We start from the raw sequence: 27,276 nt of genomic DNA on the forward strand, positions 1-27,276 counted from the left end.
AAACAACTTATTTAAAATCATCTAAAAATAATCTATAAATCTCATGAAAAAAGTGCCATTAAAAGACATTATGGTCCTAGAAAGAAGCATTACATTACTACATAATTTTAATATAATATATAAATATAATGCAATAAATATAATTCACAATTTACATTATATATCAAAAATTATTCAATTAAGTCTGTTCATTTCATTATATGTTCTGGTAAAATGGCTTTCTTATTATTAAATAAGTCGGCATTAAGTAGCTGAATTATTAAGTGTGTTGTAATTGCGGTTTTTGTAATTACACCTTTATGTTAATATTAAACAAAGAATTAAGTTTAAAATTTTTTTTCTCAGTTTACTAAAAACTTGTGTCAAATTGATTTCAATTGTGTAAATTCAAATTGATTGAATGTGTACTGCGTTATCACTACACAGCCCCTGCGTTATCACCACAAGTGTAACCTGTCTACACATAGAGACAAATAGTTTTTTTTAAAAACAGTTATAATTTTACAACTTCCTCTTAACGTGGGATAATCATCGTATAATGATACTGTACTAAATTCTTTTTATTTTACTAATCGTTTTACACTCGCATGTTTTTTTCGACTGACTTTGCTACAAGCATAGGTTTGGAGTTCTTGAGTACGTCATTCTTGATATATGGCCAATATATTTCAGTTGGAGGCAATCCACTGAATATAAATCATGAAAATTTAATAACAACAAAAACATATCGTGTATTAGCCATCGGTGCAGTTTATAGACATAACTTTGAGATACCACCAACTAATATACACAGAGGCCAAAAAGCAATTTACTAGTGCCGTGATGTACATTAATGCATAATATGCTTAATTATTAGGGTTGTAATAGTAATATGATCTTATTAAATGTATATATCAAACCTAGTTTAATTCACATGATAATTGACCGCATAATAATTTAAATGATCAAATCCTTTTCATGAAAAACTAAAAGGTTGTTTCGAGATTGAAAAAAGGTTTCAACAGAGAAGAATTTTTTCTGTGCTGGACGAGATCAACAATCTATCCATCTGAAGTTAAATGTATATTCGAAGAACAACAATTGCATCGGATAAAAATAACAACACTGATGACGGCCCGGCAATGAATAATGACCTGGTCAACCGCGGACGAAATGGCGTGAATGCTGGACGTCTGGCTCTACAGAAACGTAATAATTTGATATGTCATAATTTTACATATATACCTATATTCAATTCAATTGAATCCTTTAATAAAAAAGAAGAAGAATAACTTTATAAAAGAATACGTATACAAAATCCAATGCAATTATTATAAAGTTGAATATATGAAATTCATTATGCAATTGAAATACATTATACATTTCCAAAACAGCTCAATATTGTCCGATACAACTTAAGTGAACCTGCGTGGAATATATTTCTTAATGTTTTGTAGAACTCATTCTGGCCACTAAAACTATGCCAACACCTTGTCATTTTTTTATCTGTCATCTGCAATCAAAAATATCTCTCTTTTTACAGAATTTTTTTCATAGAAATAAGAATTATTGCAGCATATGCTTTGGCAGCATTTAAAACTCATAAGGCATTCAAGCTTGCAGCATCAAAGGGCGACTATTTGGCCGCGTCTGTTATTGTTTTATTTATTACTGCCGCCAACCCGGTCACGTCTCCGTTGATGTTGTTGTCACCTTCCACAACAGCTAAACACTATTTTTTATTGTCGTTGGCCCTTGTCAGTCGTTTTTTTATTATTTTCAAATTTTTTTCTACTTAAAAAAAGTTGATACATTGAAATAGTTGCTGTTGGCGCCAAGGTTCTTTTTTCTCTATTTTCAGTGGTTGTGTGTAGCAATTTAGAAATGTATCTTATGTAATTGGCAACACTGTTGTGGCAGCGATTAGTTGTTTCAAGTTCAAGTGCAACCATCCACACTCAGCACAGTGTCAAAAAATATCACTTGAGTTGTTATTCTAATTAGAGATGGTTAGAAACAAGGTTAATAATTCCTTATATATATATATTAAGGTATTACAAAATATTAAACGACTGTAACATTTATAAATTTATTTTAAATATGTTTATAAAATAATAATTGTTAGAATTTAATGAGATACTTTTAAAGAGAATAAAATAAAAAGAACAAAAAAACATTGAAGTTTTACGTTAAATAAATTATTCAATTTGTAAGAGTTCTACTGTCAATGCTGAAATAAATACTTCTTAGAATTTTATAGCACACTTTAGAAGCCATTTCAAATATTATTTCTAAGACTTCAATTGCTATCATAATATTGATAGCAATAACCTCCTGTCTCTCAAACAAAAATTGTTGTTTTGTTTTGCTACCAAGAATAATATAAATGTATAATCATTTTGAGATAATGTATTCAAAAAAAGGAAAACAAAAAATAAAGCAGAAGAAAGTTATCTTAGGATTTTCAATACTTTACATACACGTTGCTTTATTACATACCAATTATTTACTATTTACGTATTTATTTTTTTAGCTGAAATTCAGTTAAATTATTTTTAGATTTATTTTAAATAATAATTATTTTGTGACCAAACAACTTTAATAGTGTTTTTTTAGGCTAATTGGTCAATTCTTTTTTATTGTTGTTAAAAATTAAAAATTAAGAAAAAAGAACGATTTATTTTAAAGCATAAAATACTTATAAACAGTTTATAGGCATTACAATGTTATAAAATAACACTTTAGTGGCGTAGCATGGATTTAAATTGACATGTTATTTAAAACGTATACATAAATAGTTTATACTAATGCATTAAATATTATTCGAGGTGTTCTTATATTCGTATTATTTGACTAAAGTATAATGTATCCTTCGAAAATGTTCGAAGTATTAATAAGTCAAAAGAAACAATAACATAAAACAGAACATCATATAATGCCCGAACATTTGATGTTAAAGTTACTTATATGAAAATAATGTAAAACCACTACAGGAGTTCTGTAAGTTAAATTGTTCATTTATCATCTTACAAAGCTATGAAATTGCTCTAAAAAAACCTGTTTTTTTAGAGTATGTTACTAGTAGATGTTACTCGAATTTAAAGAGAAAATTGGATTTGGAGAAATATGCGAAATCAGTGCAAATTCTCGAAACGTAATAATAATAATACTAATATAAAAGAACAAAACGTAATAAAATAATTACTGCGTGATAAGGTCGATGTTCGAACTCGTTCAAGTTACTAGCACATTTAAAGACTTTTACCAAATGTTTGATGTCGAGCATAACCGAACTTTTCGAATAACATAATCCTCGAACACTTGGAATTACTTGCATATACCTATGTTTTTCAACATCTGCTTCATCCTACTATTAGCATCTGTGTAAAGAATACTTGTAACAATAAAAATTGTAGAATATTTGAAATATCACCTTGTTTACTCGGCGCTTACAAGCAAACTATATTATATTATTGATTACAATTTATATTACTACATATTTGATATTATTTTTATTTATTTAATAGAAAATTAAAAAAAAAAATCTAACAGAAATTGATACTATAATTTAATAGTTGTAATCATTGTACCGTAGTGGTTGTTATTATTATATTTTCAATACTTTTAATACACATATTCGTCACGTTTTAATAAACACTGACAATGTCAGTAAGGTTCATTTTTCAATAATCAGATTTGAAGTTGTTACGCTTTACAACACTTATAGTTTAAGTATGCATGTATATGTAAATAAGCCACTTATTTTATGAAAATAATTTTATTTATGTATTTAATCAATTCTTGTGTAGACTTTGCTAGCATTTTAGTACATTTTGCATTCTAAAATTATTTTTATTTTTACCAGACAAAATAAAATAAAAAAGTTGAAATAACAATTTTATTTATTTTCCGCCAAACAAAACAAACTAGAAAAACAATGACGGTGTAAGACACATTGGCCATACCCAGCCTAGTAGCGGCAGAAAATCTGCCAAAAGCTTTCAACCCTAAAAGCAATTTTGTAACAAACAAAAATAAATACAATAAAATAAATTTAAAAAAGGAATAAATGTGTTTTTTCTTTAACCAAAACCAAAAACAAAAAAAAAAGGATCCCAAAAAATGACTATTTTCATTTTCCATTGAAGTTCTTATTATGTTTCATTTTATCGCTACTGTTGTTAGCTTCAATATGCTTTAAAGCCAAATTTTAAGCAAGAAAGTGACAACAAAAATGTCTGCCACTGCTACTGCTGGAGTTATTCTCTCGATGTTGTTGTTGTTGTTGTTATGCAAACCTTTGCCTGGTAGGTAACTCTACTGTATTGTTGCTTTTAGAATTTTCTTTTCTTTTTTGTGTAATAACAAAGAGTAATGATTTTAGGCTTCATAAATACAAACAAAACAAAAACAAAACAATGTCGTTAGATTTGCGAAGCTCAATGTACGTGTGTGAAATGCTTAACAAAAAATCGGAATTGTAATTTATACAACTAAGAAGATTTACACGTTCATATGTTTTTATACCAGTTAAAAAATCGAATTTCTTAAAAAAATTTAGATTTCGAAGAAAGAAATGAATATATTTAAAACATTATTCACACGATATATTTTTAATAAATTATTTTCTTATCATTCTTACCCTCAATAAATCACATTTTATTCCATTCGAAAATACTCATACGCCCGGTTAACTCTTAAAATTTGTGTGCTGCCACCGCATATATTTTTTTGCAGAAAAAATATGTAGGTATGTCAAAAAATATTTCTCGTTTTTATTTGACTATTAAAAAATATTATTTATGTGCAAAAATAGCTTAAAACCCTTAGAAAAAATTATGTGAACTGTAAAATATGAAAAATATTTTTAATTAAAGAGTAATGGTTGTTCACAATGAGCAAATTATTAATGCACTATTTTACAACTATATATTATGTGTTTTATACATATTATTTTATGAAGTATGTATTTTTAAATAATAAATCTCTCTGTTGTAAAAGTTGAATTGTTTTTAAATTCTTAAAAATGTAGGTTGCATTAAAATATTGATTTAAAATTTTAAATCTGAATTAAATTTAGCAGCGTTTAACTTATGTCAATATATATATGTACTACAATATTATTACAATTATTTCTGAATAAGTAAAATAAAACTAAAATTACTACTCCTAAATAGGTTGGTTTCACACGTATTAACGACTGCATTTAAAACTCAGGACTTTAAACTATTAAACTTAATTTCGAATTTTGAATTGTAACAGTAACAATTATCTGAAATAATAATTGTATTTGTTATTCATTGTAAATACCAATAAAAAGTAAATTTAAAAACTATTTCCAAATATGTTTCGCCCGTGCGGCTCGTGGAGTAACATTAGCATGACTTTCTTAGTATTACGTTCCTAGATTAGGTTCTATACATAAGAAAGAATATATAAATCATGCAACAAATAATACCTTTACAAACAAAATAGTATTGAAATTTAACAATTAAAAATAAAAAAATATGATTAATTAATTCAAATTTTTTATAACTGCTTTATGATTTCGTTCTAATATAAACACAGCAAGTGACTTTACTTTCACAGTAAATTAATAAAACTCCAAAAAAATGTGCGAACATAAAAGTCAAGTACGGCTTTGGGTCAGTTGGTTAAGGTGCGCTGACTCTGAGCTTCAAATTTGGCAGGGCACGAGTTCGATTACTGGTACTTGCAGTCTCAAAAAATTATATACGAATAATTAAATACAAAAATTATTTCCAAGACTACTGATGATTCAATTAATTAAAATAATATAAAATGAATTTTTGTTGTTGTAGTTCACTACTATTCGAAAAAACTCTTTGTAAAATTTTAAGAAATCTTAAACTATTCAGACGTTAATCCTTTCCACCATAGAAACATACTAAAACATTAACCAAATATGTGGATTTATCACATCCATCCAAATGAACAATTATTAATTTATATGTAATTGGTATGCCTTTTACAAAATTTCGACGTATTATTAGTAGTATTTCAATTAGAAAAAAATTGTTAGAAATGCATGTCAAACAACCATAATTTGTACAGCATTCATTTGTAGAGTCCTTGAGCTTATTCAAAATAATTTTTTCTTTTGCGAAAAATAAACGTTAATGCTTATATAGCATTCGAAAGAGTAATTTACTTTCTATTAAAAACCACCTTTCAATAGTTTTCATTTTTATTTTTATTTTCACTTCTGTTTTTTATTTCTCTCTCTCTTTTAATTTATGCACAAAGCATTTGCTGTGGTTTTTGTGCACCTTTGCATATGCAATAATTTTTTGTCGTTTTGACCCAGCGACGCTGCACATACGTTTGCGATGCTTGTGAAAAATTTGGCCCCAATTTTTTATTTATACATATATATACATATATACTTTAGTACAAATAAATATATATATGACACGCCTCTTTGTCTCATTTACTGCAGTTTTTTTTGTTTGTTTTCATGTACATAAGTAGTTGAAGTAGTTTTTTGTAATTTTTAAACAAATTCAACAAAATTTATGCGGCAAGTAGTTAGAGTACAGCTTTTTAACGCTATTTTCATAATAAAATAAGTAACTATAAAAAAAAGAAAAAAAATAGGAGAAAGAAAATAATTAAATAACTAAAATTTTTAAGAAAGAAAAAGTTTTTAAAAACAAGCACACTAAATGGGTGCACTTTTCTTATTATTTTAATAAAATTCTTTATTGCTTTTCCGCATAGTTTTCTATTGTGTTATGTTTTTTTGCTATTTTGTCACACTATGAAATATTTGCTTTCCCTTAATTATATTTCTCTTTTTTCAGTTCAATTGTGTTTTCTTATGCTCAACTTTTTATGGCAACTTTGCTTGCGGAAGGCTAAAATCTATGAAAAAAATCTATGAAAAAAAACCTGCAAGTGACTTCGTGTCATAAACATACGCAGTTGTCTAGCACTTCAAAAAAAGGAAAACAATTGCGAAGAGCAAAAGGCCTTTCGGGTCTTTACAGGAGTTGAACGTTCAGTGAAATTTTTTATGCTAAGCTTCCTTTTCTTTATTTATTCCCATTTTTTTGTTCGTTTTTATTTTAACATAAAAGTATGTTTCCTTTTGGTACATTTAATACTTCTAAGGTGCCAAAATGTAAATTATATGTTTATTGCTGGAAAATCCACTTTCATGCAGCTTATGAAGTAAAAATATAAAAACAACTTTCGAGTTTCTTCTTTTAAATTTTTCTCTAAACTTTTATATTTAAATTAGTTAATGAGTAAATTTAAAAATATATATATGTATAGTAAGCATAAAAAATTATATACACTTTTATTTTATTTTATTTTATTTATATTTTGCTTTTAATTGCGCTTTAAAGTTAAAAGAAAACTTCAAGAAGTCATATTGCATGTAACCCTTAAAATGCAACGCTGCATGTTGTTTTTGTGCACGGGTTGCCACTGCTCGTGCATTCACTTCTACGTATGTGCTCAAGTATAGCCTAGCAAACGTACGTGATTTTTTGTTTTTTTTTATGAAAATATGAAAAAAATTTTTATCAAGGAAAACTTTCAAATTAGCTGCACGCATAATTAAATTTTTAAGATTGTAAGTAAAAAGAACTTGTAGAGTTTTCGTTTTAGTTTTAGTTTAAAAGGAAAAGGAAATAAAAAAACTTACAGTAACTTTAAAAACCCTTTATAGCCATGCAAACTAAATTGGTTTATGGTCTGACGAATCTATAGAAAGCTAAAAAAAAGATTTTATTTCATAATTTTTTGATTTCATTTAAGTTCAGTAAACTTTAAGCGAATTTTTATACAATATATAGTATAATTTACGCGGAAGCGAATACGCGGACAAACTATCCACGAAAGGAGCAGCCACACCGATGATGGTGCCGGAACCTTTTTGAGGACTAGGACATAGTATGCTCCTTTCTCTCATAAAAATAAAGGAGAACCAGTAAGAAAGGATTACTGGGATAATATACCACGATTAAAACAATCCAAATCACTTATTGGTACCTATAATAATAAAAGACATCAGGATTGTATGAACTTTTCAGGAGAAAAACTAAGAATCAACACAAGAATCCTAACAGGGCAATGTGAACTAAAACACCACCTTACAACATTAGGTATACTTACGGATGCAAACTGTAGATTCTGTGAAGAGCATCAGGACTCGGCAACATATGTGCTGTTAGAATGCCCTGCGCTAATGCACATACGGAATAAGCTCCTGTGAATGTATATTCTAACGGAAAAGGCAATAAAACTCTGTAAAGTAGGTTCTATACTAATTTTTATTGACACAACAGCGCTTAGAGACTTACTCTAAACCCATAAGGGGGCACTATAAACCCGATGGTCGCAGTGTCACATCTCCTAACAATTATGATAATAATAGTATAATTTAATTTTATAGACAATTTCTTAACAAACTATGGATTTTATGAAACGTATATATAAAAGTATAATAAATTTAAATGTAATTTATATAGAATAATTTTTTTTTATTTTTCCAAACGTTTATTAATAACTAAACCAATTATAATCATACTGTCAGTGCAATACAAAAACTAAGGCCATTGAAAATTGTTTCTAAATAATGCACTTGCTTAATTGCTGCAACAATAATTTCTCTAAACAAATAAAGTTAATAAATTTCGAAACAATAAAATGAAAACCGCAATTTAGCGAACAGAGTAAACATTTGGGCATTCTCACATGTGCAATACACTGACAACTTTGAATTATAAAATTATCCTTGAACAAACAGTGCCACCAAATGCTCTGCCATAAGTCCACCTGCTGGATACCTGCTGGAGACCTGCTGAAAGTGCTATTAGGGGAAATGGGAGATGCATTATTATTACGAGTAAAATATTTAGCTTTTCGTTCTGTCTGTGTGCTACTACCTGCAGTTGTAGTCATAGTATATTTTACCTTTATTCGGTTAAAAAGCACTAAACCAGGTTAAGACATAAAAGTAAGTAGTCCGGTGCTGTTAAATGTTGTTACTAAATTAATACACGTGTATTTGCAAAAAAAAAAAGAAAATAAATAAAACAGAAATCATTTTTTTGCTTTCAAACAGAAATTTATCTTCTCACCAGCAAAGTGAATTTGTGTTGGCCTTGACTTTGCTGGAGGTGTTTAAGGTGTTGAAGGTGTTGAAGGTGTTTGAGGGTTTTGGTTAATCGTAATACTATGGTAGACTAATGGAATTACTGTTTCACTCTATTTCTCATTTTTAATCGATTTTTCATTAAAATAAAGCATAGGACGAATAAAACACAGAAAACTGAAAATGTTAAAATGTTTTACAAAGATAACATTTGGACAGAGAACCATTTGAATACTACTTTTATAATATATGCAGCTAAATGCATACATGGAATATGCATTAAAGATAAAAATTCGTTCAAAAGTAATATAATGTCTTTACTAAGAAATACATAATTAGTAAAAATATTAACTTTTAATTTAAGAGAAACTATGTAAGCTTCTTAATTTAAAATTTTACCATGTGGCAACCTTCATTGCGTTAATTACTAAGTACGTAGGATGAGGACATCTTATAACAAGAACCTTGACTGAACGCAACGGAATCAGTGCCAGTTAACGTGATATTAGTGCCAGATATTTATTTTAAAATTTTACAATTCACAAGAGTAATTCAATTAGTGCGATCATAGGTATAAAGGTTAGGTTAGGTTGAGAGGTCACATGTAAATATAAATGTCAGCATTTGCACTCGAATACAACTATAGATCCTTGTGATGCCCTTTTTTAAAAAAAGGTGATTCATGATTATATTGGGCAGAAAGTTATATAAAATCGTACATACACTTTTTTAATTTTTCAAAAATAATATATAACATATTTAATAATAAGTTTATTTTCTTTTAGAAGATGTAGGCTTATAGTCTTTCTATAACTATGTAAAATTCTACTGATTAAAATAAAATAAATAGGCAGTATTTAGAAGTAGTCAATGTACAATGTATATAGAATCGCTCACTTACTTCGAAATTGCTGAAGTCAAGTCCTTAAAGCTCTTGATCTTGATCGTTTTGTATCATCTAATATAGATAACTAAACTACTATATAAAATTAGGCTCAATACAGATTATATCATCATTTTAACTATCCTAATCAATACTGTGAAATGCAACTAAGATGCACTTTATGTTCTTTATAAAGAAATGCTAGTATACAACGTGAAATACATTAAAAAAATTATTAATTAAATGCTTAAAAAAGACAATTTTAATATATTTATTAGCAGATTTTTATCAATTATTTTCAAGCATGACTGAACAGTTGTTTGCATATCTTAATCGTTTTTAGTGCTGTTAGTTAGCAGTTTTGCTGATTTCTGTGCTGTGTATATGAAACGATTGTTGTGTTTGTCTATGGTACTAGTTTCGTCAATTAAGATGGAGTTAGTTAGCACTTTGATTTCTACTTACTTTAGTAGTACAAATCACTGATTAAACAAATCCTTATTACAAACCCCGGAAACGGGTTGTTAAGGCCATTTAAGTTATTAAGTACTATTATAAATCATTATGGAGTACTTACGAGGTTAGAGTGAAAATGTTTTCTTCGAATTTAATATGAATTATATTTAGTAGGATCATTTCAATGTAGTTTGATATATTCAATATATGGTTTAATTAATTTAGTAAATGAAGATGTACATTTTTACCAAATTTCATTCATTCATCATTCATAATTTCATCAACTAAGGTGTATGCAGCACACACGCTTAAAAGAAAAAGTAATAGATTTTTTATTTATTAGTACTTATTATATTCCAAAAATCGTAAAAAGAACGATTTTTATCTGATATATGAAGTTTTATTTCGAGACCATTTAATATATAATGGAGGGGGTTCGACAAAGAAAATTTAAAATAAAAGATTAAAGAAAATATTCCTGTTTATAGTTATTTCTATAAATTTTAAAATTTAAAAATTATAATAAAATATTAATATTTCATATTATATATTTTTTTTATATTTAATATTAAAGAATATTAAAATTTAATTATTTCTTCTATTTATTATTTTGATGATGAACAATCAATTTCACATTTTTATTTATAAATTTCTCCATATTTATAAGCATAAAGAATTATTTAATAAACCCGCCTTATTTTCGTAAGTATAAGTCACAATTACTTCAATGAAAATACAACAATTTCATGTATTTTGATATTAAAGTTATTATTCACGGGACACACCAAAAATTTGTCGCGGAAGAGCAGAACTCAACCAACGTAGCACCAATACTTTCAATTAATGGCAGTCGCCAGGCTGACTGACGTCTCGGATGAAATGCTTTATTTTGTCGCTAGTTCTTCCTTGTTGTTCCATAATTAGTCAGAGCACGTTAGTGTTCACTCCGAACGTGTACGAGTATTCCGTGCTTCGCTTGCTTTCTGTATGTTCAATGTGTATTTATTGCAGTACGAAATCATAAAGGACTATTGTACTCACTAACTAAGGCCTACTCCGCTAGGCTCTCGTGGGAGCATTCAAATCAAAATAAATGTGAAAAGTTTTCCTTTGTTTTTTCTTCCTTTGTGCACATTCCTTAAGGAGTGCCTTGCCTTTGGCAAAGTACAATATATACACACTGTTCTATATACACAAGTACATATTATATGCTCGTATATAATATCTTTATGATACCAAACACTAAAACGTATGTTTTTGTTGCTATTTAATTATAACCCTAAAAGGATTTGTATTAACAAAATATGCTAGCCTGGTTTAAAGCTTCTTGCTAATGATATTGTGTACTTTAGTTGCCTTAAGCGGCTTATGTTCGCAATTCGCAATAAAAAATATTCACAATATCTCACTTTTATATCCTTTTTATATATATAATTAAAACTTAGTGGTATGCTATATTAAACGGAATGGGAGAGGCTGTTCTAAATTTATTGTTATTAATTTTTATTCATATTGGTTTTATTGTATATAATAATTATTTGCAAAAGCCTTAAAGTTTGTATTTTAGGAATTTCTTATTTTCTAAATCCTTAATAAATATAATAGTGCTGATATTGGAGTGCTGATATTAAACTAATAACTCAAATGTTTACAGTTTCTTTTAATTATGACAATTAATGTATTTAATGTTCTCTATAATATATTAAAATTAATATTAAATCTATTTTGGCTAAACGTAATCCTTCTGACTCTAGAATATATTACGAATATATGCAAGAGAAAATTTTTATGAGGTTTTTTGTGGTGAAGTATACAAACATACATTGAAAATATGATTATAAGTATATAGAAAATTAATGATATATACAATGTATACTTCATTATTGGTGATATCAAAAAATAAAGTTTAGACTTAATTTTTTTTAATAATCAGCTATCGATATTAAACATATTCCATTAGATCCTAGGATATAGCGTTGATACAAATATATGCCGGTAAGTTTTTTCTTATAGAATAAATATTTTTATTCCTGTATACAGTGTTGTGTAAGTTCCTATTACAAGATACAAACCCTGTCTCACAGCATGTCTTCCTAGTGCTCAGTAACAGCTGATTGGTATATTCGTTTTGAAATTTAGACCAAATAGAACTTAAGATCTGAAAGCAGTATTTATCCGCTCAGTTTTTTAAGGTGTACTCATGTATTTTTGTTTAGTTTCCAGTTCCGCCGTGGCAATTAATCCGCGAAATGAATATCAAAAACTGAGTACCTGACTTCAGCCTAAAAGATTCGGTAATCGTTTCGTTTCGTAAGTAGTGATGATGTTTTTTTCTAAGTACGATGGCCCTTGTAATTAGTACTTATTAAAACACATTTTTTTCGATGAATTACATACAATGACTATAGATTTTAGATTTTTTTTGCTTAGTGTCTAATTTAAGCTATTCATAAAAGGTAAATATAAAGAATATTTATATCTAGTTATAGATTCAATAGAAAAGTAATCAAATGTACTCGAGGAAGATACAAGGTAAAGTAATGTATCTCTACATACAGTATGTAGATACTTGTGTATTTGTTAAATGCCTTATATAGTAATCGATTCAAATGTCATTAATAGTTAGACAAAAGCCATTGCTTTAATGTTATGCTGTTATTAGATCTATAAATGTCAAATGTTAGATCTTTATATTTTACAAATATAAGTTGCCAAATTTATGTAATTCCTGTGATTCTTCTCATACCTCATACTTCTCATACTCTCAAAGTGATGGATTCGTTTGTGTATAAACAAATTCAATTCATTAAATATTCTTGTTCCAATTACACGATTTTTCCTCTATTGCAACCACCTCGAATAAACTATAGAGCTGATAAAAAACGTAATCCTTTTAGAAATTTCATATAAAAAGGTCTACCATATATATTTTTCACCTGCGATACCTTCAATTTTGAATATATATTTGACTTTTACTTTATCTTACAAATATTCATTAGAGTTTCCTTTATGAGAGTAAATGTATACATATATTACTTAAAATTCATAAAACAATATTTGAAGCAAAAATAATAAATAAAATTCACTCGCTTTGACCTTTTGCATAAATTTACTCCCATACACGGTGGGACTACATATAAAGGTGTTCACTACACACATATTTCAATAATATTTCTTAAAAGTTAATATTGCCTGAAGCTTTCATGGGATGATATAATAATTCAAAAACTAAGGGTAAAAGTTAAAATTTTTGAAGTTTGTTTCATTTGCATTGGGTAATTTAAAATGAAAAGATAGTTAAACCTAAGAATGTTAAGCTAACATTTCATAAGAAATTTCGTAAAATAAATTACAAATATTTTTAGCCAAAAGCAAACTGTGTAGTAAAAATTTATTAAAGTCAAATAAAAATATAAGTTGGAAATAATGAAAGTTACACAAAAATTTTTTTTAATTTTTTTTTTTGGAATTGCACAAGTTGAAAATATATTTTTTTTAAATAAAAACAAAAATATATTTTAATTTAAAAAAATTATCGATGAAACAATTTATTTTTTCAAGTGTAAAACTCTGTCACTCATACGCGCAGTATGTCATGTGAAATTGTTCGCCTCTCAATCGTGTTTGTAGGTAGAAACAAACACATTGACATATATATGGAGTGAGGTACTTAAATGTACTGGTTGTCTTACTTTTCATATTTCATTACTAGTTCATTTGTAATTCCGAAAATTGATTCTGATAAGACATGTGTTCTACAATGATATCGGTAAGCAATCTATTTGGGTCTTTAGTCATTAAACAGGATCACATGTAAAATTTTAATACAAATCTGTTGATTACTCAAAATTTGATTATTGGAAAATTGAGTCAGTGAACGTAAATATTTGAAATTTAGTAAAATAAATATAAAAAACTTTATTTAAAATAAAAACAAAAATAAATAAAATATAGAATTTAGATAAAATATTGAATGAATCTATTCGAATTAACATATGGATTGATTGTTTTTTTATCAAATTGAAATAAAATATAAATATATAATATAATATAATAAAATATAATATAATACATAATATAAAACACGCTTTAACTAACTTAAACTCTAACTTTCTTAATCATGTTCGAGACATAAGTTTTATGAAACATTATTGACCCCATATGTGAAAAAAGCGATTCTGGTGATGCTAATACCAATAACAAAACCTAGATTGATGTTTATATCTTAAATCTAATATTAACAAAGTTTGAGCTTAATATATTCTTTTGGATGGGAGCTATAATTCATAGTAATGGAGAGAAGGCTTCTCCGGAAACGTTTTGTGACAAATTTTATAACAGTTGACAGCTAGGTGAATCCTGTAAGCTCTGGAAATATGACACATGAACTATATCGATTTATAATAGAGATCAGTAAACAGATTTGTTTAAAATATTCCATACCAGCTCTAGTTGTGCAGAAAAATATGAACATGGAATGAGTGTATAAGGCTTATATTTTTTAAAGATTTTTTTTTTCAGATTGAAATTGAAAAAATTCAAATTAAATTATTATCCTAATAAAGTTTCTTACAACTGTTTTTTGTATATCTTACGCCCGCCCAAAAGGAACATTAGAATATTTCCAAGGTAAGGCATACTTGTTGTAAGAGGTAACTAAACTTCAGTAGACACCACCTGATACTGTTTGGAGTATAAATGGTAGTAGGGGAGTTTGTTTGGCGACACTCGATCGGAGGCGTCGATCTGGTGCCATTTGGTCAGAGCTCACAGCCTCGGCTCTCCCAACAAATTGAGATTGTCCCTTTAACATGAGTATCGTGGTGGCTGTGGTTCAAATTCAAAGTTCTTATATATTTTTGTTATTTTTTTAACTAAATGAACTAAGTCCCTTTTGCACATATGAATTGTTCAGTTCCACTATATCCTTAACTTTCATTTCGAAATCAAAATTTTAATTTTCTGCACATTTTTTAAATAAATATACATCAAATAAAACGATATATTGTACACATAACCTAAATTTACTTTTTTTAATTTAGTTTAATTATTTTTGTTTCGAAATTCTCAAAGTTTCATTTAAAATAAATTGTAAATCAACAAATGTAAGAAGAAAATTGCACATAACGCCTTTGAGAATATTTACATATTGTAAAAACAACGAAAAAAAAAGAAAACAAACACACCAAAGTAGAAAAACGAACCGCAATCAGGGGTGAAGGGTATTTGGCTGCTATGTTTGGTATGCGCTCAATGTGCTTTGCCTTTTCAAAGCAATCCATTTCAACTCAAACTCATTACACACAAACATTACACATTGTGTAACAAGGGTTCAATTTTTTGTGTTAAATAATTGATGTTTAATTGTTTTGGGTTTGCTTTTAACTGTTGATGTTGTTTTTGTTGCTAACCTACCAACAAGTCAACATACGTTAGTAAAAGAGACAGACGTTTCTCCTTAGGCGCTTTCCATCTTGCATACATGTTTTATTAGTGCTAGCAGTGGAAAGGCTTTGTACCCATACATGCATTCATTCACAATACAACGCCAGTGTAGGTAAACAAATTATTTTGCTTCGCTTTGAGTTTCTGATGCGACCAATATTTTGTGCTCCAATTTGGGTAACTTCTGTGTGTTTTTTAATCAAAATTGTTGTTTTGGTATGTGAAAACTTATCCTGAGCAAAACTTATCCTGTGTTTCAATGTTAACTTAATGGTTACTTAATTGAAATTCAATGTAAAATGTATCAATTTTGTCTTCCTAATATTCTAATTTTCTATTTTGTTTCATTAAAAATATAAACTCAGCATCATCAATGGTATTGAAATGTAAACAAGAGTTTATGGAAGAAATTTACATATTAATTACGATAATGGAAAGTTTTCTCTTGTGTAGAAGAGAAATTTTCTCAGTTGTATGTTATTTGTAATTTAATTTGTACGATTTAAATTTCACAAATGTTCAAGTATTGGGATTTGTTTATGCGAATACGCTACAATAAAATATTTTATTACTTATTGCCACAAATTTATTATAATAAACATATAAAAACAAAATAAGTAACGAAAGAGTTCACAGTAAAGAATTTTTGTTACGAATATTGAATCAGCATTGACAAGCGGAACACACTCGGCTGAAACAATCAGGTGCACCTAATATGGATTCCGGGACATGCTGGCATTTAAAGCATTGAAATGGCAGACAAACTTGCAAAAACAAGCATGGCTTCAAGAATGATAGGCCCTAAGTAAGTAATGGTCTAAGTAAATAAACTCTATTAATTTTTATGAACGGCGCAGAGGAAAGAGAACTCTATTGGGAAAGCCTACCAAGCCTATCACAATCTAAAATGCTTCTAGGGACTTACAACCTAAAACACTTCAAAGATTGCATGTACTATGCAAAAAATAACCTAAGCATTATTGCGGTATTATTGACCGGTCACTGTATATTGAATAATCACCTATCGAAGTTAGGAATTCAATCCAATTCAATCTGCAGATACTGTAGAGAAGAGAGAGAAATTGCATACAATGTGCTTGGAAAGTGCTCGGCACTGATGCACAAGCGAAAAAACACTTAGGAGGGTATTTCATGGATCATAAGAATCGATAACTAGGAAAGATAGGCTATGTAGTGTCTTTCATTAAAGAAATCGGACTTGGAAAAAAACTCTAATCCGGCTAAGGAGCACAATAGATCTTTTAGGTGTCAGCGCACTATCCCTTTTTTTCAATAATAATGTAATAATATCGAATCATTTGTCAAATGCACCTTCGTTGATGTTAAAGGCATTAATATTTTAGTTACATTGACGGCAGTTTATTTTACTGTTACTTACAGACATTTATTTCTATATAACAATTATATTTATTTATTTATTTTTTTAATAAATATACATATATTCGTATTTAAACTGCAGTTGTTATTTTATTAAATAATTCAATTTTTGTTTACAGATTTTTAATGATGCGAGAACATTGTTTAAGTACTTCTTAATTCAGGCTACACTTTGGAACGCCTTTTGTCGAAATAAAATAAATAATTAAATAAAAATTTAATAAAGAAAATTTATTTTAATTGTTTTTTATATGAAAATACATAAAATAAATTAATTTCCAAAATGCATCTTCACTTTGAACGTAATGTGAACACAAAATGCGATTGCACAATCCTATCGTTATCATGGATGGGAAAAGTACCAGATGATATTCCGGAGGTAAGTTGTAAAAAGAAAAATAATTTTCACATAAAATGAAAATATTATTATTGCCAAAACAATAAACAAAAACAATTTTAATAAAAAAATAATATTATTCTGAGTTTTTATGTCTATCGAAAATGTTATTTTTTTCTTCTTCTTATTTGTTATTTTTGTTAATTATAGTCAAATAAAAATTGTACTTTATTTTCGCTATAAAATTATACAGTTATCTTTGAAATTGACATAGTAATCAACTTTAATTTTAATTGATTTAAAAAAAGGATTTTTAGCAATTAATTTCGTCCTTTTACGCTCAATAAATTCAAATCAAAGCATATTAAGCGCGCACTTAAGTGAAGATAAATAAATTTGCAATTTTATTAAAATAAAAGTTATGCTATTTACTGGAATTTGATTATTATGAGTATAATTTTGTCATTTTATTTACAGTCTTAATATTTACAAACTTTTCAAAAGTTTAAGTACTTAAAAGTGTAACAATAACTCAGACGAAGTTTCTTAAACAGAAATTTGTCCAATATTTTTAGAATACATAAGAATCTCTACTTAATTCTACAATATTCATTTAACAATACGTATTAATCTTCCACAGCTTCTCGAATATTACATTTTGTATTTCATTTTTGACATTTTCTGCAAAGAATCCTAAAGGTTCTTTGGTTCATATTTTTTATTGTCTATTATTAGCTGGAAAACCAATCTCAGAGTAATCAAAATTAGTAGATAATAGCTAATAACTTATATTTAAATGGAAGGGTGCAATGATAACTCTTTGCAAGTACCAGGAAATACAGCTTTCTTGTAGAGGTTACAGAAGTGCTTCTTTGATATAAAAAACTTCTGTTGAGTACTTATTTCTATAATATTTCTAGTTAACGCTAATAACGCTAAGATGAAAGCGTTCATGTTGTTTCTGTTGTATCTAGATAAAATCTAAAAATTTTTATCTTTCTGTATGGTTCTTTAAATCCAACACAATTTGGGTTGCTTGAATGCATTCATTTGTTACGAGTTTGCTAGCGACAGAATTCAAAGATTGTCAATGTAATCCTAGCGAATGGAATAAATTACATTGCTGAATTTCATTAATACAACATATTGTCTAAAGTCCAACTTCCTTTATAAATTGAAGTGAAGAGCTTTATTTCTATATCCAATACAATCTATTCGCCTAAGTCTTTCTTTCATATATGCAGCAGTGCCGGATAAAATCTCAGTAGATGGAATTGTACTGAAGTATATTTTTTGATCTCATTTTCTATAATTTTTTTCGGATGCATTCTCCAGATTTCTATCATTGTTTTAATATTTAACCAACAAAATATGATGTACACTTTTATTAAAAAAATTAATAATTTATTTCTTTGATTATTATTAATTATTAAGAGAGTAAATGCATTTGATTTTGTATAGAAAGATACAGTTTTTAGCAAGAAAGATACAATTTGAAACAAATAATAAAAAAAAAAACATATTTTGTAGAAAAAGTATTTCCGCTTATTTAATTTGATTTATTGATTATAAGAAAAGATATATAAATTAAATAAATATAAACAGTATTAAAAGTTTCTGTGATTAAAAGTTACTTTTAGTGAGAACAAGAATAATAGTAAAAAAAATTTGAATTTTGCAAACATTTTCTTGCCATTGTATATAAATACTAATAATACCTGAAAAAATTATTAATTTGCATTGCTTACTTTTAATTCAAAGTATTTTATAAAAAAAAAAGTATTAGAAATATTAACTTGAATAAAAAATTTATCTTCAAAAAAAAAAAAATCTTACGGGTTACTTACGGATAGCTAATAGAAGAACTCTGTTATTACCATGGAAATGATGACGTCAATTAACATTTTTCTCTATAAAAAAGTGCGAAAAAAGTTTCTTAATCTTTTTCAACTTTTTTTATAAGTGCAATGACCAGAAGAATAATTTTAAAATATATGAGCAGAGCACGGAGGATTCTGGAAAAATGGAATTATGAAAGTAAGCAAAAATTAGGAATTAAAAAGCATCCTTCAAGCATCCTGCAGTAGCACTCACCGCATTTTTACGGAAAGTTGTTGGTGTGAAGATTTAATTTAAGGATACTTAACAAATACTTTTCATTAAATTTTTACTTACGCATATTTTAGCTTAATGTGTTGCCTTTAGCCTTAAGCTACGAGTATTAATGTTTGTTTCCATGAAAGCGAATTAAAAATATCTCAACATTATTCCTCCTATTCGTATTTTTCCTGCTTAATTTAAAAGTCTAACAAGTTTCAGATTTTTCAAAAATCCTTTTTCATACCACTTTAGCACAAATTATAGCTTATTATAATTTATGTAAGAATTTCAAAGAAAATTATGATGCATGTCTTCTTCATTTCTCTTCAATGCTTAACATTTTGCATACTTGATGTCGATGTATTGACATTGTAGTCACAAATTTAAAGGAGCATTAAAATGTACGTTCAGCTATGACAAAGTGTATGAGTCCTAGCAACTTTGTACATTAACAGCCACTTTAACAAATAAATGAAATATTAATAAAGCGCTCAAACCCTGCCGTCAAATACCGTGTCCACCACCCCAAAATCCAGGACAAACTTTCTTAAAAGCTTGTCATATCAGTTGGCGTTTTACGCTTTCACATCAAGAGTATTTCATCAAAGCAAACTGACACAAAATACAATAAATACTTCTGTATGGAAAAATCCAAACAAACCCTTAGCCAATTTTAATCTTAAGCAACATGGTAAGCAATGTCCTTGCTCGGTTCGAGCACAAAATGAGCAAACTCATGCGCTTGTATGTTTCGATATCAATTTTCCCTATACTTTGTCAACTCGAGATTTTTAACTCGAGTTGCACTTTCTGGTACTGCCACATCCTGTACTCCCCCCTCAGGAAAAGTTATGTAACTAATGGGCGTCGGCATGCAAGTGGGGGTGTTTTGGTGTTTGTGTGTTTTTACGAGGAGTGCTGTGTATCTTGTTATTTTGCAACGATAAATTGACATAACAAAGTCACTTGTTCTTTTATTTTCGTTTACAAACGTCATTTGTTTACGATTGTTGCAATAAAATTTTAGAAAAAAATTTACGATTATGGGAATTTCGTTGGAGTTTCACATGCAAAGGAAGTTGGAAAAAGATATTGTATCTTTTGTATTATATCATTTAATGCAAATAAACGAAGCCAATTCAAAGAAAACTTAAAAAAATATTTGTAGTTCGGAAATCCTTGCAGATAAACAGTGCAAAATTTAGTCGAAATAGTTTAGGGTGAGACGCAATTTATTCCGAGAAAAATAAATAGTATGAGGTACGTTCTTACACTCAAATACTTTAATAAAAGTTGAAAAACTAATATAAGAATACTCTAAATGAATACACAATATTTCAGTTATTCAAAGTAAATTTTAACAAAAAAATGCATTAGTTTGTTATATACAAATAACTTTAACTCTGATAATAAAAATTTGTGTCGACAATACACTTTACAGAAATACTTTCGCGTGCTTTATATGAGAAAACTCGCGAGAGCACATCCCAGACTTTAGAATCCAAAACAAAACTCTATATGATTCACCTCCAAGCACCAATACAAGAGAAGATATTTAATCTTCTTCTTAATCTTAATTGTAGACTAAAATGTTTTTTGTCAAGCTGTCAGTTCCGATCACAGTCTATAGCAAAATGAATGAATTAAATCCTTTGCTAAACACTTTCCCGAAATGCCACCCAAAAATATCATTTTTCAAATTATTAGACTAAGTGATTAGTTGGTTTGTTTTAGGGGCGGTAGAACCTACTCTGCTGTGCAAATAGCGCGTAAATGCAATTGTGTTATCTCTCACTTGGAGATAAGATTTGGGATTAGCAAATCAGATTATATTATGGAAACATATTATGGATGTGATCTTCCTGATTGCACGGTGCATGTGCATTAAACTGCAGCACACAGCGTTTGACGTCAAATCCGACTAAAGTCTTGCTTAAGAAATGGTAAATTTTTTTTTTAAATGCCTGGTGACTCTATCTCAGAAATAGTTAGCAAGTACTGCTTAGATTTATAAAAAAGTCTACTACAAAAAATCTACATGAGGTTCAATGCTATCTGGTATTGCTATGAAGATCTATATGTAACTAACGATTAGCTGGAAAAACCTACCCTAACTTATATTTAGGGGTCTACCAGGATTATTAATTTGTAGACTTACATAATAGCAATATCATAATTCTTCTTTCCTAGGAAGTTTCAGTTATCTCCTTAGTATCTTCTTTCCACCGGCTTGTACAATTCTGAGCTAAGTGAGAACCTAATTTTTCTGCAAGTGCTTACTGGTCGGTACACCGAGGTCGTATTCAAGAGAACTGAATTATTCGATATAGCCAAACTATTTCATATTAAAAGTTTAGCCCATTTACGACGAATTCATTTGTCTTTCAATAAGATTGGAAAAGGAAAAAATAGTTTAAACATTAAAGAAATATATAAATAAAAATATTAAATATTTCAAACGTTCTCTCAAGTACGAAACTTTGTACGCATTTAAAGCAAAGGTTTTTAACAACTTATTAAAAATAAAGAAAAGTATTTTAAAGATAGTTTTTAATAAAATACAAGTAAGAACTTTTCATTACCTTCACTCCGAATTCCTTTTAAACATTCCTTTTCCACGTTAAGTGCTAAAGAGTTCTGCCTCCTCATTTCTTATCAAAAGTATTTCCGTTGAGTTATGCGCACAATTAACTTCTGCAGCATCATTAGTGAAATCCCCGTGCAAGAGTTAAATTGAAGTACTTAACACATTAAAGATCATTACTTCACCAGGAGAGTATTGAAATTCACAGACACAACAAAACCCCACCAACACTTTTGTTTGGATAATTTTTAATTATACTCGTTAAAGTAAAGTACAAAAAATATATTTTAATTATTTTCGCCACCAATGGTAACCACATTTCTGCGAATCTCATTCAAATGACAGTTACTGCTTCGCACTCAAACGTAAGGATTGCGGCAGCTGCCTGGCTCATCTTCTGTCAATTATCCAGTGCAGTTAATTAACCAACATCCGACGCGTTGAGTCTTATTTGATATATTTGAAATGCGCCATTAGCGATTTTATGTCTATTACTTTCATATATTTTTTTAATATTTCAATTATTTTTTGAAATTGTATTAAGCGAATGCTGCGGGCTATAAACATGAAATGAACTAATATTAGTTAATATTTGTGATAAGAGTGATGAACGGCTAATAAACATTCGTGCTGATTTAAGGGATGTGTAAACCGAAAAATTTCATCGAAGGTTATTCGTTAATATTTTATAATTTAATATTTTATTCACTTCCCCCACATGAACTCAGAAGTTCCCAAATAAAGAAGAGGATTTTTTTAAGTTAAAATAAAACACAGTTATAGTTATTATTATTATTGCACTTACATTATTAATATAGTACTATGGGATTAAGTAATTCAATAAAAAAAAATTTATTGAAATTCGTTTAAAAATTCACAGATGATATTAAATAAAAAGTCATCTATTTTAACATTACATAAATATGAATTTCATATACCCGTATGTCACCTTAAGTAAAATATATCATTTTCATATCAAAAGGACTACAAAATTTAATTTTGTAAGCTTAAATTCTCCAGTAACTCATAAAAATTGGTCACGTGAATTTTTTATAACCTAAAATTTATGCTGAAGGTACGAGTAAATTAACATTTCATCCCTGAAAATATGCAACAAAGTCCTTTTCATCGTACTCCAGCAATTACTTTTTGGAGGACAGTTTTTCCAGTCTGTTTCTGTAATGGAATTTTGTGTGAAGAAATTCACTTTGGACGCACCCAAAATAATTTCGTCCTTTCATCATTATTAGCTAAAATATTTATTTTTCTTGGTATATTTATGCAGTGAAGAACATTTATTCAACAAGGAAGAATATCCTACGTGAAGGCGTGTTTATGTCCTTTACACGTATCCTGTTTTTAATCAAATATAGTATTTGTATTTTTTTTTGTAATTTTCTCTAAAAGAGTTGGCAAACAGTTAGAGTAACAGGTGCACAAAATGCTTATATATTTATTCTGGCAAAGAAGTTGATTTTATGTATTTCTGTATATACATTTGCTTTTGGAAAATATATAATCTTTTATATAATGTGATGTATATACCTGCATACAAAATCAGAGGAAATTAAATTGTTAAAATACGGTAAACTATTTTAAGGATTACTTTAAACTATTATATTAAAAATATATGAAAGTTAATTAACTAAAGTTATTTCTAGTTTTTATAAAGATCTATCTTTTTCCTTGATATTCTCTAGACTAACATCGTTATAAATATTAAAGCAAATTATTTTTAGAAATTACATCTTAATCTTACTATAAAAAAGTAAAATTGATTTGAGCGGTTGTAAAATTGCAACATCATTCAATTTACTCATCCCTGTTTTTAAAATGACAACATTTTAAATATTATATAGAACCTTATTGCAGTGCCACTAAAAGTTATTGGACATACTAGAACATAGGTAACAAAATGTAAATATTTCAAAACTTTTCAAAATTTTCATCTACATCAAGAATATCCAATCTAATAAACGGAAAAAGTTCATTTGAGATACTAACTTTATATGCCAGCAAACTTATAATATAAACGATTTTTTTAATCTGTTAGTTGCAAAATGTACAAGTGTCAATATCCATTAGTTTCATTTGGAAAGGTAGTAGCTCACCGGAATACATGCATTTAAAACTAAGTAACTAATCTAAATGCAGTTTAAACCGAAAGTATTTTCGTTCTTATAGTAATTGACACTTTTTAACTGTTTAGAAAAAAATTATTTCAGGAACCCTCATCGATTTTAAAAATTCCTTTGACTTGTCGAAAGAGATCTAAGTACTACAAAGCCCTGTTATACTAGCAAAATTAATATGTAATACTAATATGTGTTAACTTTACACAACTATAAGAAAATTATATCACAGTATTTAATCATATCGTTTAAGATGTCCAACCTCAACATTCTGAGTACAAATAATGACAACGCTTGAAAGAAATCAAAAATCTGGTGTTTAAAGACAAACTGAAAGTGATTTAAAGAAGATAAAGGAATGAAACTATGAAACCGAAAAATTGTATAAGTATTTTGAAGAAAATTGTGGAGAAAATTTTCATCCACCAAGGTTTGTAGATCAGTTACTTTTCAGATACGAGAATAAGTAACATAAAAACAACTGAGATTTTGTTGCCTTTATAAAAATAATTACCACGAGTATAGCTCTTGTTGGTTAAGAAACATTGAAGGGAATGAAAGGACAGACTTCGCTAGTTGTATTCCTAGGGTACTGGTGTATGTTAATCGTACCCCTAGAAAATCGTTAAGATAAGTACATATTTTTACTTTATTCAGCTTACCCGTGATAATTAGAACGTTATTTCTAAGATTATATCTAACTTTTTGGTTCATATGGCCTTCATATCACAAGACTAGAACGTAGGAAATTTTTAAACGAAACCGTGTGATTACTGTAAGGTTGGGCATTCCTTTTAATATTCACTGTAGAAGTTGTGGACACTTACTTAAATGCCCAGCTTTAGCCTCCAGGAGAAACTTTAGTTTAGAAGTTTTGTTTTCATCTTTCATTTATTTTTTAGGGAAGTACTTCATTGATAACCTGTTACATTATACATCGGCAAGAACGAAAGATTTATTAAATTACTTTAATTCAACGAAATGGATTTATATTTTGTCTGCTTTTTATATCTTAAGGTTTCTTAAGAAAAACGTGGTAGTAAAACAAAGAAAAATCGATAATTATAGACAGTAGAAAGTTATCTGCTGTCCTGCTACTATCAGCCAATCAACCAACAAGTAATATAATCAGTACTCGTGTTTCCAAGCTGTTCGGAGATACTAAAACAATCATCGTTTAATAAAGTTCTCGTACAAGTAGTGGCACAAAATATTGAATAAATCTAAAAACGAAATCACATATTTATTTTAAAGGGCATTTCGTATGATATTCTTAATTATATTTTTGCCTTATCATCATTCCTTTGCTTAAATTGAGTTTCGGAAGAATTACCAGTGTATATTAATTCATTACTATAAAAATTGCCTACTTTTAGGCATTTTATTTACTCATGCATCAAAGAAGTAGGGCACGTGTAAATTTCTTACTTATGTTTTTAATTAAAATGTTCGATGCTGCATGTATTTTGCTACTATATCATTTCCGCTTGAACGGCATACCTTATGGCATGATGATGAAAATACATCTACGTGTTTTTTCCAATTTTCTGTGCTAATAGATTTGCAGCATCATGCGCTGATTCCGTCAATCGTTCATTTGTTTTTTCCAAAAAGTAAACTAAATCAAAAAAAAAATGTTTTTGACAACATATCATTCTCAGCTGTAAAGATGTAATGAAAGAATTTCATCAAGTGCAATAAAGTCGAAATCCAATCAATTTAAGATCCGAAAATTAAAAAAGGATGCTTTATTACGTTAACTGTTATTGATACTTGAACTTGCTAATTCGTTGGTTTGTGAGGTCGTTTTTGTTGTGCGCATTACTAACGTTCCTTGAAATGACCCTCAACTTGTTTCGCAACTGGTTTTGATTTCTTTTTTTCAATCCAAATCAGAGAAATGTTTGCCTTTGCTAACAATGTCGTTTGATGCTTTATGCTTTTAATAGCTTAAACTTCTAGAGAATACAATAATATGAATAATACCGTCAGTGTCAGCACCAGTACCAGCACCAGTATCAATGCTAACACTCGTTCCTCTATTTCCAATGTACATGCAAAGAGCACTCATGAATCCAGTTAAAAAGAAATGAAAACAATTGAAGCATTATACAATTTGCCTTGAAATTGGTAAAAGCGATTTTCTTACGTGTTTCTACATCATAACACGCCGCGCCGCACCGCCATCATAACAGCTGTTAAGCAATGAAACTCATACGTACGAGTTAAGTAACCAAGAACAACAAAATGGCAAAACAACAACAAAATCATGAGTGTTTCTGTTTCCGTTTGCGTTTGCGTTACGTTACGTTACTGTTATGCTTGCAGCGACGTCTCGACTTAGAATCGATACCACAAAAACACCAATAAAAACAAAAACAACAATTTTAACTTGTGGTTGTTGACATTTTTTCTGATTTTTTTCTAATGCGAATATATATTAGCAGAATATCTAGTCATCACATGAACACACATATAGGGAAGCAAATATATTGTGATTGTGAATGTAAATGTGAAAAACATATAGCAAAACATGCAAGTGCTATAATTGCTTATGTATGCTACTTTATTGCACTTGATATTGCAATTTTCTCCCATTGTTAACTTTTTTATAATAAAACAGTTTTTGCTCGAGCTCGTTATGCAGTTAAGGTCCTTTAAGCACTTATGAAATAATGGTGCCCTGTATCTATTTGCCATTCGATGTATTCGTATATTAAAAAACAGAAAATAAATTCAATGCCAGGAAACTAATGAATGAAATACTTTAATAAAAACTTTTTGTTGGTACGTTTCTGCAGTAGTGAATAAGCTATTTCCAAGAATCGCAATCAG

The 27,276-nt window shown here is 28.4% G+C and overlaps 1 protein-coding gene across 1 annotated transcript in view; it reads left to right on the top strand.

The window, feature by feature from the left end:
• Window positions 1-17,571: 17,571 nt before the first annotated feature.
• The window catches only part of LOC119676755 (tubby-related protein 4-like), a 22,098-nt gene continuing 12,393 nt past the window's right edge, over window positions 17,572-27,276 (top strand). Inside the window, exon 1 of the mRNA XM_038088010.1 lies at window positions 17,572-17,667. Within this exon, the coding sequence (XP_037943938.1) occupies window positions 17,572-17,667 (96 nt within the window). The remainder of the gene's footprint in view (window positions 17,668-27,276) is intronic.

This window comes from Teleopsis dalmanni, chromosome 2 (genome assembly GCF_002237135.1).
Source record: "Teleopsis dalmanni isolate 2A chromosome 2, ASM223713v2, whole genome shotgun sequence".
In the NCBI taxonomy this organism is placed as follows: Eukaryota; Metazoa; Arthropoda; class Insecta; order Diptera; family Diopsidae; genus Teleopsis; species Teleopsis dalmanni.